General features: G+C 63.3%; 1 protein-coding gene across 1 annotated transcript in view; it reads right to left on the reverse strand.

Annotated features, from left to right (window-relative positions):
• FAM53B (family with sequence similarity 53 member B) overlaps positions 1 to 19,758 on the reverse strand; it is a 40,067-nt gene that overhangs the window by 19,102 nt on the left and 1,207 nt on the right. The window contains 5 exon segments of the mRNA XM_023745256.1: positions 2,463 to 2,690; positions 5,645 to 5,737; positions 12,399 to 12,560; positions 15,387 to 15,474; positions 15,572 to 15,695. Coding sequence (XP_023601024.1) covers positions 2,463 to 2,540 — 78 coding nt within the window. The 5' untranslated portion in view covers positions 2,541 to 2,690; positions 5,645 to 5,737; positions 12,399 to 12,560; positions 15,387 to 15,474; positions 15,572 to 15,695.

Here is a 19,758-nt window from a genome sequence, read left to right on the forward strand (position 1 = left end):
GCCCTCACCCCAGCCCCTGGGCTCTGCCACTGTTTCCTGTCTGTAACGGAGACAGAGACGGCCGGCTGCCCCTCAGGGGGTGGGAGGCTCCCGGGCAGGGAGAGGGGGACGGACCACGCCTCCCTCCCAGGCTGAGGGGTGGGAGGCTCCCGGGCAGGGAGAGGGGGACGGACCACGCCTCCCTCCCAGGCGCTGGCCACAGCTGCTCCCTGCCCCCGCCCTGCCCACTGCGCTGCGCTGTGTCCGCGGAAGCAGGCCAGGCCTGGGCTGTGGCCAGCAACCTGTGACCCACAACACACAGGCGACGAGACCCCTCTCCAAAGGGGACGCTCCCCACAGCTGGCCTGCACATCTGGGAGCCCAGGGGCGGGAGGGGCACAGTCCAGCCCGCAGTCCGTGCTGGGGGAGGTGGGCCTGGTGCTCACTCTGGGACAGGAGTCTGGGGGGAGAGGAGCTCTGACCCGCACCAGCAGGGTGCGCACGCACAGCCGCCTTCTCCGCCCCCACCCCCGGACTGTCTCTCCGTCTCTCTTCCAGATGAGTCTGCCTTCCCCCGCTGGGCTGGGACGGACTCCTCCTGGCAGGAGCTCAGCCCACGTCCGTCTGAGGAGAGGAGCGGCTCAGCTGACCTCGGCCCACGTGGCCTGGAACCAGCTCCGGGGCCAACCCCAGCCAGGTCTGCCCCGAGACGGGACCTGGGTCAGGGCGCTGAGCCCACAGCGCAGCTGGAAGCGGGCAGGATCCTCCCGGGCCCTCCAGAGGCCCTCACCCTCAAGGCCATCCCTGTCCGGACAGAGCTACGCTAGATGTGGCTTCCGTCCCGCAGGAACCACCACCAGCAGCAGGCAGAGCAGGCTTGGCCCCGAGCTGAGCAGCCGCCGGGCATGGGAACCTGCGCTCGTTCACCCTACAAACGTCCCCTGGGCCCCGCCACGCACCAGGCCCCGGTCTCGGCCACTGCGGGTCCAGCAACAAGCAAGAGAGACACGGCCTGGCCTTCATGAAGCCCGAACTCTGGGGCAGGAGTCACTCAATACACAAGACCCAGGCGTGGAGGGTGCCTGGGCCGAGGAGACCGGGAAAGGGGGCAGAGGGCGTGTGTGTGTGTGTGTTGGGGGAGGGACGGGTGGGAGTGGAACTAAACTGTAGGCCGACTCCTCCAGAGGAGGAAGGGAGGGGGAGAGTCCTGCTAAGGGGAGTCTTCCAGGCAGAAGAGCGTGCAAAGGCCCTGGGGCAGGCTGTGCTTAGCAAGGAGCCAGCGCAGCCAGGGCAGATGCACGCGGGAGCAGCAGAGAGCACGCAGTGGTCATGGGGCCGGAGCACGTGGGCCTGGTGCATCCCAGGAAGGGCTGCAGGATCGCTGGGCCCGGATGGGAAGCCAGGGCCAGCCTCTGAGCGAGGAGGGGCCGGGTGGATGCGCTCGCTCTGGCTGCGGGTGGGGAACAGGCTGAAGGAGCCAGAAGCAGGGCCGTTCCCACAAGTGTCCTGGCGGGAGAGGACGGCCGGTGGGGGTGCTGAGAGGCAGCTAATGACAGACACACATGAAATGCCAGCTGGAAGGCAGCGCCGGCCGAGCCCCGCCTCATCCCTGTTTGTGCACTTCGTCCAGCCCAGTGCCTGGCGCCCGGGGTGCTGTTAGGTGTGGGGAGTGGACACGGGTCCCGGGCTCCTGCGAGGGCCAGGGCCCCGCCTACCAGCTCTCAGCCTGTCACGGGGGAGCAACAACGTGGGAGCCCACGAGGGTGCTTGTGTGGGAGCTCCCATGGGGCAGTGGGGGTGCCAGGCAGCATGACCACAGACAGTGGGCCCCGCAGACCACAGCGGCTGCAGAGCCCGGGGACAGCCCTGTCCGCAGCCCCTCCCCTGGAGTGTGTGCCTGATGGGGCTTCCTCGCTCCTTCCGCAGGCGGGGCCCCGCCGGAGGGACCAGCAGGGACAGGAGGCCGTCTGGTTCCCCCTCTCACAGCCGCGTGCCCGCCTCCTGCCCACCCTGCCAGGCCATTTGTTCAGAGCACAGCTTGGGCGAGGGCAGCGGGGAGAGGGCAGCTGCCACCACGCCAGCCGCGGCCACCAGCTGCGCCCGCTTTGCCCTGACACTCCGGAGGCGGCGCTCTCGCCCACCGCCCGGCGGAAGTATGGCCTCACCCTGGGCCCCTCGCAGGTGCCACCCCGACCGGGAGGAGCCCAGCAGGAATGTGGGTCCCGGTCTGGCGGGCGCGGCACCAGGCCTGGTATGACCTGCAGGTGCCGGCTGCCCCACCCCCCTCACCAGAGGGCTCCGGTGCCCGCCGGCTCCCTCCTTCTGGCAAGGACTCAACCAGGCTCGGTCCTCTGCCCACCCACCCCCACCCTGCCCACGGGCACGTCCCAGAGCCCTGTGCACGGGGCCCTCTGGGCTCAGCCCACAGCGGCAGGGGGCCCTCGGGCCTCTGAGGTCATGGGAAACCAAGGCCAGGCGCTTACCAGCTCCGAGTCGAAGGGCCTGCCGGCCGCGGAGTGGGCGCCCTGCGTGTCGAGGCTCTTCCTCAGGATCATCACCATGGCAGGGCCTCAGGAGCGGGGCTCTGCCCCAGGGCGGGCACCAGCCATCCTCCGTTGGGCAAGCGCGGGCAGGGGTCTCCTGGGCACCTCCCAGGGGGCTGGGTCAGCAGCAGCTCCCCATCGGCCGCTCCCCTCGGTGGGGCCACCTCGCTGGGGCCACCTCGCTGGGAAGACAAGAGGCAGGCAGAGGGCTTAGGGCTGGGAAGACCTGGGCCCGAGAGAGCTGCCCACTGCCCCCACGCCGGACCCGCCTCCCCGCGGAGGGACATACGTGCAGGGAGGGCCTCGAAGGCCAGAGGCCCCTCCTCGTTCCCCCCGGACCATCTGACCCTGAGGGTCCCCAACGCCACCGCCCCGAAGGTACAACCATGAATTTCAGTTCAGCCACGTGACACCTTCCAGACATATCTCGGGGTCTCCCGATCTGCTGCTCCCCGAGTGTGATCGAGTCGTGTGAGACCGTACACGGAGCCGGCTTTACGGACAGCTCAGTGTCTGCCCCCGCCCACCCCAAGGCTGAAGGTCCCACAGGCCAGCCTCACAGGCGGCCCTCGGGCGGCCGACAGGCGGCAGACCCACAGTCAGCAGGTGGCGGGACAGGGCTCCTGGCAGCCTCGGTCAGCTTGGCCAGGAGACCCTGCAGTCCCCGCACAGGGAGCAGAAGCGACGCGTTCCGACCAAGGTGGCCACGCCAAGGGAAGAGCCCCCGTTGAGCAACCGGGGCCGGAGCCCCAGCTCTTGAAATGCACGGTCTGAGTGACCTTTGCCAAGTCCCCGTCGGAGCCTCAGTCTCCCTGAGGAACGGAGCCGGCGGTGGCTGCGTCAGGCTGGCGGGAGGCCCCGCTCGCATGAGGGCTGCTCCATGAACAGCGACTTCGCTCACGTCATGGCGGAGCCTGGGGCCCGGGCCTAGCCTTCCTCAGCAGTGGGCACCCACGCATCTGTCCCTCCCGATGTTTAGAGGGAAATTCCATCAACTTTAAAATGTATATTGTTGCCGAAACCGGTTTGGCTCAGTGGATAGAGCGTCGGCCTGTGGACTCAAGGGTCCCGGGTTCGATTCCGGTCAAGGGCATGTACCTGGGTTGCGGGCACATCCCCAGTGGGAGATGTGCAGGAGGCAGCTGATCGATGTTTCTCTCCCATCGATGTTTCTAACTATCTATCTCTCTCCCTTCCTCTCTGTAAAAAATCAATAAAATATATATTTAAAAAAAAATAAATAAATAAATAAATAAATAAAATGTATATTGTGCCGCGCCCCGCACGGCCATGGGTGAGCCTGAGGGCGGGGGGAGGGGGCGGTGAAGGATGGAGAAGACGGACAAGAGAAGAAAGCTGGGGCTGGGTCGGACGCTGCCCTCTCTGATGGAGAGAGCACCACAGCCTGCAAGCCGAGTCTTTATTTTGTAGCAGATTCCACGAGCAAAGTAAGGGCGTGGTCACAACGTTCTCGCGGGTTTCGAATCCACTGTTACAGGCACCTGGTCAAGCTTTGTTTACTTGCTGCCCCTCCCGCAGCCCACATCACTCAGCCACGTGGGCCCACAGGTGCGGACCATAGGGTCAAGCTCACAGCCATAGCCTTTGGCTGTAATTGTGCTGGGACTTGCACGTGGCTTTGCCAGGAGAGGACCGTGCCCTCTCATTAGCCCCAGGCTTGAACCTGTCCGAACGCTGTGCTGATCTCCACAATATATAAACCTTTATTGGTTTCAGAGAGGAAGGGAGAGGGAGAGAGACATCAATGATGAGAGAGAATCATGGATCGGCTGCCTCCTGCTACTCCACACTGGGGATGGAGCCCACAACCTGGGCACAGGCCCTGACCAGGAATCGAACTGTGACCTCCTGGTTCATAGATTGACGCTCAACCACTGAGCCCCACCAGCCAGGGCATGAGCTATGCCATCTTGTCCAGCGCATTCTCCTCTTGTGTAATGTGTGAGAAGTTAACTTGCTCTGCCAGCTCGGGGGGGAGGCGGGGGACGCGGAGAGCGGGGAGGTTAATGTGGGGGCACCCTACGAAATGTCCAGGATGTCCTGCTGTCCTGAGGTGAGCGGACAGCAGGCCCTTCGTAAAGGCTTCTAAACTGGTGACCAGGATCACGTCTTCCCAGCTACCCCTGAGCAGCTGGGGCAGGAGCCACGCTGGGCATTTTCCAGGGGATGGGCTGCTATCGAGTCTCATGCTCACTCGGGCTCCCACGTGCATGTGCCGGGTGAGGAAACCGGGCTCAGAGAGGAAGGCGGCCTCAAGGCGTTTTCTGAAGTAACAACATGAGCATCTATTCCCTGGCTCACCTTCACCAATCAAAGGCCACCAGGGCCCACCTTTGGGGACGGGCCAGCAGTCCCCTCACCTGGCCACCAAGGGGCGGCCTGGGCTCCCGCGAGGCCCTCTGAACAGCGGGGAAGCCGCCACGGGGGCGGGAGCTGCTGCGGCTCCGTTCCGGGGACTCCACAGTCGCTCTCACGGTGTCGGGGGGATTTCCTGTGGTTTCGAGCCAGGAACATTCGCGAGGAGGGAGGGCCGGCACGCTCGGGACAGGGAAGTGTTGAGAGCCGGAGCCAAAACAAACCCGAGCGTGGGAGGAGGCGCCCACGCTGCTGCGGAGCCGAAGCCAGCTGCCGGCAGGGCCTGTCAGGAGCCCATCCATCACCCGGAGGCCACGGACACGGGCTTCCTGCGGCCCTCCCGCGCCCCGCGCCTGTCACTGCAACCCGCCGAGCCCCCGTAGAGACGAGCGTGGCGTGGGCCGGGAAGCGGGAAACACGGTGGCGAGGGCGAACCAGCACCACTGAGCCAGCAGCGCCCACCCTGCGCCTCCAGCCCCGGGCGAGGGGGAGGGCGGGGAGCGGGGCACCGGGAGGCACAGGGGGCCCGAGCCGATCGGAAACCCTAAGCCACGTCCCCTAAGATGGCCGTGACCTGTTCTTCGGTCAGTCTATTGACAAGTACAGCGGAAGGAAACGAGAGAGAGGGGTAGAAAATTAAAAACCAAAGCCGAACTGGAGAAGCCCTAACCAAGGGCAGCCTGGCCTTGCACAGACAGGGGCTCGGGAAACGGCCCCGGCTGGGCCTTGGGCCGCAGTTTCCTCACCTGTCCAAGGGGAGGCTGGGCCAGACGAGCTCGGTGTCCGACACGGGCTGCGGGCTTCAGCCAGGCCCCTGCCCTCCCGGCCAGTGTCCTCGCCTGTGACATGCAAGCAAGACCCCGAGTGAGCGCGACCCTGTGGCTCTGCAGGCGTCGTGTGAGCGGAGGAGGCGGCTGGGAGCTGGCAGCTGTCCTGCTGGGCAGAGTGGCCAGCCTCCCGCTACGGCTCACGCCTGACCCCCGTGCTCGAGGTCCCAGGAAGCCGGACAGCAGCCAAGGCCAATTTCACTCCCTCCCAGCAGGAGCCTCGACTGTGACGCCCCAGCGCCGTGCGGGGGCCGGGCCGGTGCCGCCGGGTGGGAGGTGGGATGCAGACCAGCCCCCTCGCCCATCCGTGAGGGGTAGGAATGGGGGTATTTGCACGAACGCGTTGTCCACGCTCATCCCTAAGCACGCAGGGTGCCTTGGTGTCTTTTTAAAATTTGTAATTATCTCTAGTATTTTCTTTTTATTTTTTTAATATATTTTTATTGATTGCAGAAAGGAAGGGAGAGAGAGACAAACAGCAATGATGAGAGAGAATCCGCACGAGGGGCGGCTCGGGGCCACCTGGTTCTCAGGATCTGTGGTCGCATGACTCCCGTGTCTGACGCTCACACCTCCCGAGACCTGCGAACGCCATCAGAGCCTCCGTGGGCGGCCTTCCCGCACCGGCTCCTGGGAAACCCTCACCCGGGTCCCGCCGCAGGGCTGTGCTCTGGTCCCACCACCACCCCCCTCAGCAGGGCCAGCACCCCCATCCCCCACAGCAGGGTCAGCACCCCCACCCCCAGAGCAGGGCCAGCACCCCCACCCCCCAGAGCAGGGTCAGCACCCTCACCCCCCTCAGCAGGGTCAGCACCCCCACCCCCCAGAGCAGGGCCAGCACCCCCACCCCCACAGCTGGGTCAGCACCCTCACCCCCACAGCAGGGCCAGCACCCCCACCCCCAGAGCAGGGCCAGCACCCTCACCCCCACAGCAGGGCCAGCACCCCCACCCCCACAGCAGGGTCAGCACCCCCACCCCCACAGCAGGGCCAGCACCCTCACCCCCACAGCAGGGCCAGCACCCCCACCCCCCAGAGCAGGAGGGCCCGAGAGCCTGTGGAGGAGGTCAAGGGGCCAGTGGGCCAGGGGAGCGGGTGTGAGTGCTGCTGTGCTCCTAAAAGGGGCACTTCAGGGACCCGGGCTGAAGGGCGACCCCTGTGCACACCGGGCCGTGCTCGCTTTCCTCATCTCCGCCTCCCGGAGTCAGAGACCTGTCCCGCATCCCACAGTCCCCGGGGCCAGGCCAGCCCTGGGGGAGGAAGGCGGGGCGCCAGCCAGGTTCACAGTGCAGACACCCAGGGCAGCCAGGACGCATGGCACAGCCCGAGCCAGGGTTCGGTGGGCGCTGCTGGACAGAGGAGCCGGCCAGGAGCGGCCGTCCTCCCCGTCGGGAGGGAAAGGTCTGCAGGGGGCGGCATGAGTGGGGCCTCACCGACAGGCAGGAGTTCGACAGCCAGAGACAGGGTGAGGGCACCCCAGGAGGGCGCCAAGAAGGGCCGTGTCCCACACCCAGCGAGCGGGGGGCCGGGCGCTGGTCCCGGCTTCTGGTGGGAGGAGCCCCACGCTGCCCAAACGGGCACATGTCCAGCTGAGGTCCCGGGGGGGGGGGGGCCCTGCCATACGGATGCACCCCCTGCCTCCTCGCCCAGCCCCCGCCTCTCTCCGCTCCTCGGCTCTCAGGGTTCCCCCCGCCAGACCCGTCCGTCCTGGTCCTGCTCTCCCTCTGCGGCGAGAACACCGCGCACAGGAGCTGAGCCAGGAGGGGCACAGGCTGGTGGTGACGGAGCTGAGCAAAGGCAGGTGACCCTGAGCTCCCGTCCTAACAGGGCAGCGCAAAGCGAAGAAACCCCACAACAGTCATCTGTCTCCCGGGACGCCCACAGCCCTGCCCCGACCGCGCGGCCACCGGGAGCGCCAGCGGACAATACAAGGATTGTGCTCTCTCGGGAGGGGGGGCGCACAGCCCCCCACGAGAATGCCACGATCGTCCCGGACTCCCGAGTTACCACCACGTGACCCGGCATGTGCCCAGCACACGCTCCCTACGGTGTCCGCGGTCACGAGAACACAAAGGCGCGGGGCCGGGACGCAGGACGGAGGAGGGAGTCAGGCGGCAGGAACGCTGCTCTCAAAGCCTTGGCACCCACGGGGGGTGGGGGGGGGGGCGCTCTGCAGAACAAAGCTGCAAAGTCCGTAGGGGACGGCCATCCCCCCCAGCGGGTCCATCGGAAGCCAAGGACACGAGACAAGCAGGAGCTTCGGGTTCACTGGGGACAGCGGAGAAAGCGAGGCGGACCCATCTTCCCGGCACAGCCCCGTCCAACCCGCTGGCTCTGCATGTGCGCAGGCCCATCACCTCTAGGCAGGCTCTGCCTCGGTTTCCCCAGCGGTAACACGGTCTCTTTCCCTGTTAGAGGTGTGGCTGCAGAAGCCCAGGCCTGCTCCCCTGGACCCGGTAAGAGGAAGAATGGATGGAGCAGCTGGTTCTGGTCTCGCTGGTGTCCCGTCCCTAGCCCTCCACGGGGAACTGACCGCAGGCCGCCCAAGACAAAGGGCACCTGAGCCTGAGGACCGGCGCCTGGAGTCCTGGGGAGCACTGAGAGCACACACGTCGGGAGGGGACACGGAGCGGCAGGAAGGGTGACGCGGCTGCGGCGGGGCTGCCCGGCATCTCCCTGCCGGTGTTCGCGCCAACCGACCGGGGCTGAGAATGAGTCACACAAACCCACCTGGGAAACCAACACTAAAGCTCACAGTCACCAGGGTCCTGATGAGGAAGAGAGGGGGTGGGGGGTGGCGTAGGGTCCCGATGAGGAAGGAGGGGCTGGTGCCCTAAGAGAAAGACCCGCCTGAGTGAGAGTCGCAGACAAGCAGCTTCCAGAAGAAGGGCCAGTGTCCGGGTCTGCTGCGGCTGCTGGAACAAAACACCATCAACTGCCATCCCCTGATCTGTCAACGTGGTCCGTCCAGAAATGCAAAATCCATGAAGCATCGTGGGGGCCAAACAAGTCCCGTGGGAGGACCTCATCTGGCCCCCGGAACGCGGCGCACCCGCTGGTCTCTGGGGCCTGACTGTGCGACACTCAGGGAACTGCCTGGACAAAGTGCCTTCTCACCTGGGTCCGGAGAGCCGCGCCCAGGGCCCCACAGGCACGCACTCCCTCTCCCACGGGCTCCACCGAAGACCTGAACACGACCAGAGGCGCAGGCTGTCTGAACTCCTGAGCACATCAACGTCGGCAGTGAAACCCGGGCCCCCGACGGTGGGGCCGGCTTCCCGGGCATGTGCTTGGAGAGGTGGCTCGCCGGTTCGCTTCCCTGCCGGGCATCGTCCACAGGGTGAGCGGCGGCGAGGTGGGAGCAGAGGGGCCTGGGGCCTGCCGGCTCGGCCAGGAGCGCTCCCCGGGCCTCTCCCACGTGGCCTTGGAAAGGAAATGTTTCCCTGCCAAAGGCGAGCAAAGGCAACAGATGGAGCAGGACTCGGGGTCCCTGGCGCCCACAGATGGCGGCTGCGGCCGGGCCCCGCGGACCGACAGCTGCTTCCTCAATCCCGACTCCTGCGGACACGGGGCTCTGCTCTGCTGACTTCTATGCGAGATACAGAAGCGAGAGCGCGTTTCCTGCCTTTCCTCTCAAAGCAATCCGGGCACACGAGACTCCTCGCAGCACAGCACGCTCAGAGGCAACTCGGACGAAGTGGGTTTTCTTAAATGTCAGCCCGCAGGGCCACCGCTGCCCTGCCCACAGGCCACGGTGAAAACGCTGGCTGGCTGCCTCCAGCACACACCCCGACCAGGGCAGGGGATCGAACCTGCAACTGAGGTATGTGCCCTCGACCGGGAATCGAACCGGAGGCCCTTCAGTCCATGGATCGATGCTCTAACCACTGAGAAAACCAGCCAGGGCCTGAATTTTTTATTCCATTTAGTTTAATTATTATTGATTTTAGTGAGAGGAAAAGAGAGAGAGAGAGAGAGAGAGAGAGAGAAAGAAACATGGATAGGCTGCCTCCCACACGTGTCCAGACTGGTGATCAAACCCACAGCCCAGGTATGTGCCTGACCAGAAACCGAACCCACCACCTTGCAGTGTACGAGGCGACGTTCCAACCAACTGAGCCACACCGGCCAGGGAAATTCCACTGAGTTTTGATTAATTCAAATAATCTAATCATTGCATTTGTCTATTGTCGATAATTTCAATAAAGCTAAAAACCACTTACAGTTGCACGTGCCCCGTGGCTACCGCGTGGGACAGCGCACGGAGGACCCATACGAGGCGTCAGCACCTTTGCTCTGGGAAGGGCCGGGCTCCGAGACCAGATGGTCTGTCACCACCGCTCCGCTCCGCATGGGAGCACGAGGCAGCCACAGACACTCTGTACACAAGCGGACATGGCCGCGTGCCAATAAAACTTTATTTGCAAAGCCAGGCAGAGGGCCAGGTCTGGCCTGTGGGCTTCGTTTGCCGACCCTGCCCACCAGCTGGATGACGTGGGGCCTCTTTCTCTGACTGAACCGGGATGTCTTCGCCTATAAAAAGGGAGTGATCACAGCACCCACTCCTCACGCTGCTACGAGAGCCACAGAAGAGACCTGTAACAGGGGCCGCACAGAGCGGGCATTCAGGGAGCAGCCGCGGGAAACGGCACGTGCTGGGCTCCCTGACCCACACTACCCCGTTCACTGCTCCCTCGCGACGTGCGCACTGTGAGTCCCCGTCCACGAGAAACCAGGTGTCTGGTTCAAAGTCGATGCAAGAAAGTGGCAGGACTAGAACCCAGGGCCTCGCTTCCTGGCTCCACGCCCAGCCTCCCTTCCTCTGGCTTTTCCAGGGGCCGGCAGCCCTCCCCAACATCCTGCCTGACCGCCGGGCTCACTGTGCGACTTGTACTGTAAGAGGCTGGCTCTTTGTAAGAGACCATTAAGAGCAACGAAGCAGCCCAGACGGCGTGGCTTGGTGGTTGAGCGTCGACCTAGGAACCAGGAGGTCACGGTTGGAGTCCTGGTCAGGGCACAGGCCCGGGTTGCAGGCTTGATCCCCAGTGTGGGGCGTGCAGGAGGCAGCCGATTGACGACTCTCATCATGGACGTTTCTATCTCTCCCCCCCTCTCCCTTCCTCTCTGAGATCAATAAGAAGATATTTTAAGAAAAACTAAGGAGACAGCTTCTTGAGGACTCCAAGAGGATGTACCCTCCTGGCTCCTGTTCCGTCCACCATCCTGGAGCCCTCGTCACCACCAGGGACTGTGGCCGTCTACAGCCGTCCATCACCACACACAGGCTGTCCACTGGGGCTCCCCCCCTGCACTGGGCAGGGTCGGATGGGGTTCGGGTGTCACAGATCCGGCGCCCTTCACAGCGCTGCACCCCCAGCATGTGCTGACCGCCCTGGGAATGAGCCGCACAGGGAGGTGTGTTGCCCAAATCAAGGCCACATGCAATAACTCATTCACTCCTCTCCTCAGAACTGAACGCTGATGAGTAAACCCCTCCAGGGCTCACAGAAGACACCCCGCACCCCCATCCCCGTAGCTCATTGTTTTCCGCGCTTTCCTCCACGGCCGAGTCACATGCCGCACGGCCCGCGCTGGAATCCGGGCTGGCATCCGAGGGCGTGGAGGCCACAGGCGCGCCGGGCGCCAGGCGTCAGGTGACCCAGGCAGAACATTCTCGCGTGTTTGTGTCAGCAACTCCCCCGCCCTCCCTCCGAGGGCTCGGTGAGAACACGCCACCACAGAGCCCACAGGGCACTGGAGCGCCTGTCCATCACACCAATACGGCTACTCGGTTTTCTTTTAAAGCAGGTGGGAACCTTTTTCCTGCCAAGGGCCATCTGGATACTAATCACATCCTTCTCGAGCATACACAGTTATCAGCTTAGCCCTGGCCAGTGTGCTCAGTGGTTAGAGCGTTGTCCTGTGGTCCGAAGGGTCCCGGGTTCGATTCCAATCAAGGGCACGCACCTGGTCGGGGCTTGTGCAGGAGGCAACCCATCCATGTGTTTCTCTCACATCGATGTTTCTCTGTCTTTCCCTCTCTTCCACTCTCCCTTAAAATCAATGGAAAATTACCCTCGAGGGAGGATTAACAAAACAAAACAAACCTTTAATTAACTCACCACTAATGCCTTGGCAGGGCCAGACCCAATGACTTCGCAGGGCTTATAGCCCGTGGGCCCGACGTTCCCCAGCCCTGTTTAAAGGGAAAGCAAGGCAGCTGTCCGCCGAGGCGGGCTTCCTCAATCGGGCGCCCAAAGGCTTGCTCACTGCCCTGCTCCGTTCCGTGCGGCCCAGGCCAGACGCCCCGGGCGGCCCTGGGAATCCCAAGTGCCTGCTTCAAGCAAGAGCTTCGGCTGCGAATAAACAGAGACCGCAGCCCTCTGACCAAGTCAATGGCACTTGAAAATTCTGTGTCGGGAAGTAGCTCTCCCTCCAAGGAGGTCACTTCAAGGTCAAAATGACTAGGCCCTGGGCAGTGTCCCCACCAGGTGATGAGGGGTCCAGAGGCCGCCAGGTCCACACCCGGGGAGCGAGAGAGGGCCAGGTGGGAGGGCCAGTGCCAGCTGTGACCACGTAACCGGCACAGAGAGCTGCTGGCCGCGGGGGCGGGGGGGGGGGGCAGGGGGCACCAGCCGACTTGAAAGAAGGGCGACACCAAATAAAGCATCACCTGCAAGGAGTCTGGAGAGAAGCCCAAAGGGTAGGAGACGGACCCACGTCAGTTCAGACAGATGCGCAGCCACTCGGGTTCCCAGAGATTCGTCCCAGAAGCTGGTGAGAGCAGGGCCGGGGTCCTGAGGCCACTTCCCGACACCTCCATGAATGCCATTTCCTACGTTTAAGCCCAAATTAAAGCCCTTTCGGTAAACAGAGATTTTATTTCCTAAAGTGAAAGCCTGAAAGATTTCACCAGCCCGGCCAGTGTGGCTCAGTGGTTGGCACAGAGCTTGCCCTGGACCTCATGGCACCACCACCACCCCAGCAGGGCCCATCGGGACTCCGCATGGCACCACACCCTTCACGGGCTCAGCCAGGCTCTTGACCGGCCCCTCCAGCATGGAACGCAGGGCCGGCAGGATGCAAGCCCGAGGCCGGGAGGTTCGCCCAGCACATGAGGGCCAGCAAGTGGGCAGCAGCGTGCCCACCACCGTCCAGCGGGGATGCCGTTTGACCGGCAAAGGGGTATCACAGGAGGGGGCTCCCGAGCCCGGCCCTGGCCACAGAGGGCCCCTCCCATAACCCCACCTCCTGCAGCCTCGCAGAGCCCTCCTCACCCGGAGCATCTCGTCTTCCCACCTCGGAGCCGGAGCCGGCAGAGGCAGCGGCCAGCAGGGGAACCTCCCTCGGCTCCCAGGCCCCTGGCCAAGGCGAAAGCCAGAGGCAGGGGAATTCCAGGTGGCCAGGCCTTGCCCGCCAGCGCCCTCCATCCACAGGGCAGCCTCCCCGGGCCCGGAACCTGCGGGGCCACTCCTTTCCCCGAGGCCGACTGCCAGGGCAGAGGGAGGCCCAGGCCCTGCCCCCGGAGCCCGCAGGCCCACCCGCAGCCCCGCCACACGCCACCCGGCCCCTCCTGGAGGCGGCAGCATGGTGCCGTCAGTCACCGCTGGGCACTGCCCTGGACCTGCGGGAACGGAGCCTCCTGTGCACGGGCAGGCGCTGGCGACGCGGACTCGGGGAAGGAAGAACCAGGACGGGCCCCCGGCCAGGACGAGCCGCCATCCGCCATCCCGCTCGCCCGGCGGCAGTTCTGAGCGGCGTGTCTGCAGCAACAGGCAGAGCTGGTCCCTTGGCAGAGACTGCGGGGCCCTCCGTGAACTGGTGAAGCGAGTGCCCAGCGCCATGAGGGACACTCGGAAGGTGCCCGGTCCACGCCCGCTCCCTGAACGCAGGAATGACGGGCGGGAGAAAATAAGGACCCTCCTCGCCCACCTCGTCAGGCCCATCCGGGCCACGGAGGAGAGCGAGCCTCACCACCCACCACCACGCGCAGAGGAGCAGCTGGAGACCTTGGCCAGAGCGACCAAACCCTTCCCATCAGCGCCAGGCCCAGCAGGCCCATTGGGACTCCGTGCCCCGCTGGCGGTGACGGAGCTGCTCTGTCAACAACCGAGGGACCCGCTGAGCACAATTGGGCTGGCCTGTCAACGTCGACCGAGACAGCCCGGCTCGGCAGGCCGAGGACCTCTGCGCTGTGGCTGGGGCCATGTCTGCACCACAGCCGCGGCCTCTGGGCCAGAGCCGGCTTCAAAGTCTCACAGGACAGAAAGGGCGCTGGGCATGCCCGGGAGACGCAGCTCTGTCCCTCTGTGCCCTGGCGAGGGGACCTTGGGGCTCCCCGCACCTCGTGGGGTCGGATGTCCCCTCCGGAAGGTTGTGGACCGGAGACCTTGCTCTCCACAGCCCGCTCATCCTGAACGGACCTGGAGGAGGGGCATCCACCTGTCGAGGAGGCCAGGCTCCAGGCGGTCAGGTACAAGGTGGCTGGTGCATGGCCGTCCTGCCAGGCGAGGTGGAAAGAACAACTGCTCCCTGAGAATCACCCACACACGCCCTGAGCCAGACGGACTGTGTCTTCCCTCCCATGAACCGAGGGACGCCACGGGCCAAACCTCTGGGAGGCAGAGAAGCGGAACCGACCAGCGGGAGGGAGGGGCTCAGGGCCTGCAGAGAACTGCGCAGAGACCCCCCCCCCCCCCCCCCCGCATAAAACCCACCCGCTTCGCTCCGGGAGGAAGGTGCACAGGGGGCTGAGCGAGGCCTGCACGGGGAGGCGACCCGAGGCCTGGCCCGCCAGAAACAGGGACCCCGGGGCGATGTCTACGGCGGGCACTTCGCCAGGGGCGGGCACCGTTCCCATCCTCCCACCTCCACTGAGACACAGCGGTGGAAAGTTCCAGAGGGTTATGCCACTCCTGGTCCCCGCTAGCGAAGCAAGGTGCGTGTGGGGTCCATCCCAGCCCTCACTTCTACGTCTCGGATGCACAGATGAACCAACCCCAAAGCTTTAAAAACACCAATGCTAACCCGGCCGGCGGGGCTCAGGGGTGGAGCGTCGATCTAGGAACCAGGAGGTCAGGGTTCAATTCCCGGTCGGGGCACATGCCCGGGTTGCAGGCTCGATCCCCAGCGTGAGGCGTGCAGGAGGCAGCCGATCCGTGATTCTCTTTCATCATGGATGTTCCTCTCTCTCTCTCCCTCTCCCTTCCTCTCTGACATCAATAACAATATATTTAAACACCAATGCTGAGCCTGCCCTCCTCTTAAGGTTCTGATGTAACTGGTCCTGGTGCCGCCCAGACACAGGTGTTTGTTTAAACCTCCCCGGTGGCCCAATGTGCGGGCGGCGCTGAGAACCACTGCGCTGGATTCTAAAAACGCCGCCCGAGGGGGCCCAGCCCTGTCCACACACTCTTTCGGGGCAGAAAGGGCAGCGCAGCCCACCCGGCAGGCTTTGCAGGAGGTGGGTATCCTGCCCCCACGCCCACACCCCAACCAGGATCAACCTGCAAAGAGCCATCTGTCCGCGACAGCACGCAGGGCGCCTGACCAGCCCTGGGGGAGGGGGGGGGGTGGCCAGTTCCATGGCCGGAGGAGGCACAGTTATGTTTAGTTGCCTGATTACTCCAGGCCCGTCCACAACAGGGGGCTCTGCGCAGACCTGGGAGGGCAGCGCCACAAAACTATTTCCGCGGAGACACCTGAGTTACACATGAAAACCCCGGCACCGCCGAGCCTCCTCGCAGTCTCTGTGAACGGAAAAGGGAATCTGAATACACGGGGATGCTTCCAGCGGGCTGCCAGCCTCACTCCCCGCTGCCCCACAAGGTCACTGGGAATAATTACATTTTCGTGAGAATCTGTCCTCTGTAAGGACGAAGCAAAACATCTCGGTCTCCCCAGTGGAGGCACTGCCTCTCGTCCTGTGGTCGATACAGAATCTGATCGCTCCTCAAAAAAAAAAAAAAGGCTACAGGAGAGAGGGATAAAGGGAGATCGACAGTTAAATTTCTACGTTTCCCCGTGGTGCTACCAAGACTAAACAAAACTTATGCTCTGAGATAAAGCAGAAGCCGTGCCTCTGTCTTATGCGCACACCGGCTGAGGGCACGGTGTGTGCAGAGCAAGGTGGACGGGCCAGAGCTGCCAGCTTCCCGGCCTGGCAGCCGTGCGGCCTGGGGCCAGTTACTCGGCCTCTCTGAGCCTCAGTTTCCCCGGCGGTCACGGCAGGATTGCTCTGAGAATTACAGTGCAGGCCACGCCCCGGCCCAGGGTGAGCCCTCAATGCCCATGGGCCCTGCTGCTGTTCTTTGAACCATCTGCGCCCACTGCCTGGCACCCAGCTTTCCGTGGCCCCGAATCTCAGGAACTTGGGAGCCACATCACCCAGGAGAATCCGTTTCCTTGTTTGGGGGGAGGAGGGGAAGGAGCAGAGCAGCCAGGAGTCGGCCTGCCCCCCATTTGGGGGTCAAACGGCTGTTTACCAAAATGGTCCCGTTGACCTCCTAGGAGTGGACAAGGTCCCTCCAGGGACAGTGCACGCCCGAGGGGAGGGGCGCTGTTTCCAAGACTTCCCTGCGGTCCAGCCAAGCTGCCCCCTCCCCCCCTCCCCCCTTGAAAGGCAGACTCCCTCTCGCTCCGCAGCCCCACCGTGGGAGGAGGGGTGCCTGTCACGCTGCTCCGTAACCCCTGACGTGATGTGAAATTCGACAAGGTAGACCCTTTGAAATGCAAAATCCTCCCGGGCCCTTCCTCTGTTTTTATTTTCTCGGGCTCCTAGGGCTGCTTTCAGACCCACCCATCAGCGGTTCCCTCTCAATCAACCCACGCCGAACAAAAAGGGAAGAGGAGAGAGAGGCCGCGGCACAGACGGCTCTGTTTTTTGAAAACGCTCAAGTGTCTCCAGTTGCTGCAGGGAAAACCTGGCCCTGCGTCCCCTCCTCCCAGACCCCCTCCCGGAGCCAGCTCCCCCCCCCCCAAGGTCTCCTCCGCCCGCCCGACCCGCGGGCACTCGCGCTGCCACACTTTTAGAGGCAAGAATCCGCTGCCCTCTGACCCGCTGCCCTCTGACCAGAGTTCGGCAAGGTCAAGACAGGCAGCACGGAAACCACAACCCGCAATTTTCGGAGCCCCCACCTGGATCCAAAGCTGTGTGCGCACGAGGTTTGGATTAGACATCAAAGAAGAAGTTACCTTCACACGAAGTTGTTTGGCAAAGAAAATGACTCCCCCGTAAGAAGAACCCCAGGGGCCGGTAAATTGCTTTTGAATATAGACTTTTCAGTGGCGCGGCCATTAATCATGTTAATGTAAACTGCGCTAAAACCAACCTTCCTCGGAGAGGAGAGGCTCCGGGCACATCAGCATATCTAAGCCTCTGGGTTCGTTTCCAAAGTTCACATCCCGGCCCGCGGCCCGCGAGGGGACCGCAGTTAATGGAGGCGGCTATTCCAGTGCGGCCCCTGACCATGGCCACGACACAGGTGGCTCAGCGGGCGGCGAGAGCCCTCGCACAGCCGGCAGGAGGCACACACAGAAAGGAGCCGGCCAGGGAGTCTGCAGTGTACTCACTGGGCAAGTTTGAACAGCAGCAGCTCTCCAGGGGCCGGCGGAGGGCTGGGAGGGGAGCTGGGGGCGAGCGATCAGCATTCCTCGCAGCACCCAAGCCCTCGGCCGGGCTCTGCATTGGAGGGCGGAGGGCAGGGCAGCAACTGGACAGCTGGACGGGGAGAGAGGCGCCCAGCCGGGTGCAACTGCGCGGAGCCCGCCAGCCCCGGCCATGTGCTTCGTGTTGGCAACAAACTGGTTCTTTCACGAGAGGAGACGCTGACAAAAAGGACAGCTGCAGCAAGGGGAGAGGCCAAGAGGCAAAATCCTCGAAAAAGCCCCGACTTGGAGATTCTCCCCTCGAGTGGAAAAAAGAAGAAAAAAAAAAACAGTCGCCTTTGGGGTTGGCAAGGGCTGATCTATTAAAGTGTCCGTCCCCCCCTCCCCACACCCGGCTGGATCAATTAAAGGGAGCCCTCCACATCTGGTTTCCATCAAGACCGAAACTTGTATTATCAGCAGATTACACAACAAACCATGCCTGCCGTTTCTTTTTATTGCACTTCAGAGAGGTGTGTGTGGTGGTGGTAACCATGGGGGTTGTGCTGGGCTGAGTGTTTGCTTATTTCAGTCTTTTTTTTTTTTTTTTAAGGGCAGGAACAACAAGTTTTCTCCATCCAGTAGGAAATTCAGAAAAGTCACACGGCGGGGTGAGCGTGGAGGGAAGCACCTGACAGCGGGTCTCCCCTTGGCCTTCGGGGCCCACTGCAGGGAGCAGCGGGTGCGGAGGGCCTGCCTTTTTAAAGGGCCGGGCAAAGATGCGCCAACTTGCTCCGAGGCGGCCTCTGCTGCCCACTCCCAGGTTTTGCACCGGCTCCCGCCTCTCCCTCCGGCTCCTGCAGGCCAGGGGAGCTGGCCTTCTCTGGGCTTTGCTCAGGCGCCTGCTCTCCGAACCCACTTAAAGGACACGCAGCCCACTCTGCTCCTACAGAACTGGGGAGATGGAGGGGCCAGGGGACAGCAAAGGACGCAACAGGGAAAGTCCAAACGGTGTGGACAGAAATAGTCTAAGAAATAACAACAGGGCTTTCCACAAAATGCCGATTTAGTGGAGCCACCAGGATGTCACTAAGTATCTTTAAGCTCTTCTCAAAAGAACTTCATGAGATTCCAAAATGCTCCGTACACACGACCTACCCCTAAGTTGAAAACCGGAGGGAGAAACAACCCAAAACATTACCTATCAGAACACTGGGATGCTGCTCTGGTCCCGCCTCAGGACGGGCCAGCCCACCTCGGCCACTGCGGCACTGCCCGCCTGTATTCTGAACTGGTCTTCGCTGTTCAAATGACTGCTCGTCGGTATCACCTCCTCAGGGGAGCACAGGAAGTCTGGGCAACAGCATGTGCACCAGCCTCAGAGCCATCTTGCTCTCTGGATGGGGCACTGGGAGAAAAGCACAGATCTGCCCCGAGCCTCTCCATGCTGCAGACTGGAACAGTGGGTGCCCGGGCAGCTGGGTCAGCACCCTCGAGGCCTGCAGGGTGCCTGGCCGCATCCAGACCCCCGCCCAGTGCAGATACAGGGTCAAGGGCTTTGCATCCATAACTGAAGACCCGAAACTTCTCCCGCTAACCCAGGTTTATCGCTGGGACAAGACGCTGTTTTGTTTATCTAGTTGTCCACAGCTAAGAGGGGACGGAGGGGTCCCTACAGACCTGCAAGTCAGGATCAAAACTGTCACCGACTGAGATAATTTGCAGCTAAGTGGGTACATTAAAGTGAAACCAAAACCCGGCCAAGTCAGGAGCAGGGACTGTCACCCAGTCTGCTACCTCCGTCCCTTCCCAAGTCCTCACACCGGGTGGCATCCTGACCCGGGAGTCCGGAATCTGAGCGAGGAGGGAGCCCTCCCAGCCGGGGACTGCTGGGAGCACCTCGGCCAGCATGCGGCTCGCAAGTCTGCTAATATGGTGTGAGCAGCACCAGACGTTCGCCTGGCTCCCGGGCCAATAAACAATGCCACTCCGACTCCTGCAGCAGGCCACAGGGAGCAGCCCGGGCCTCCCCACCCCGTGCCACACGCACTTCTTCCTGCTGAGCCACTGTCAGCCCAGCTCCGTCCGCACCCGCTACGGCGGCGGCGGCGATGGCCTGCCCGGGGTCCCAGCTGGGAATGCATCCGGGGCCACCGGCCCAGCACCGAGTCCGGAGACTACAGCGCACGGAAGCCTCGGAGTGTGGCCTATAGGAGGCAGAATCCCATTCATCAAATGCTGCAAAGAGCTGTTCTTTGTTCGCCGTCGTTCCACGTAGAGTACGTGTTAATGAACCCGGGCGGTCAGAGGCAGGGAGCCGGCTTCAGGGGGCGTCCGGGGGCGTAGGACTCGAGCAAGGTGGCTCGCGCGTCTCCCCGGGACCTGCTGCCCTGTCCCGTGCCACGAGCATTGTTCCCCAAGTCTGCAGGCGCGGGTGGTGAGCTGTT

Source organism: Myotis lucifugus, unplaced genomic scaffold, assembly GCF_000147115.1.
Source record: "Myotis lucifugus unplaced genomic scaffold, Myoluc2.0 scaffold_526, whole genome shotgun sequence".
Classification (NCBI taxonomy): domain Eukaryota; kingdom Metazoa; phylum Chordata; class Mammalia; order Chiroptera; family Vespertilionidae; genus Myotis; species Myotis lucifugus.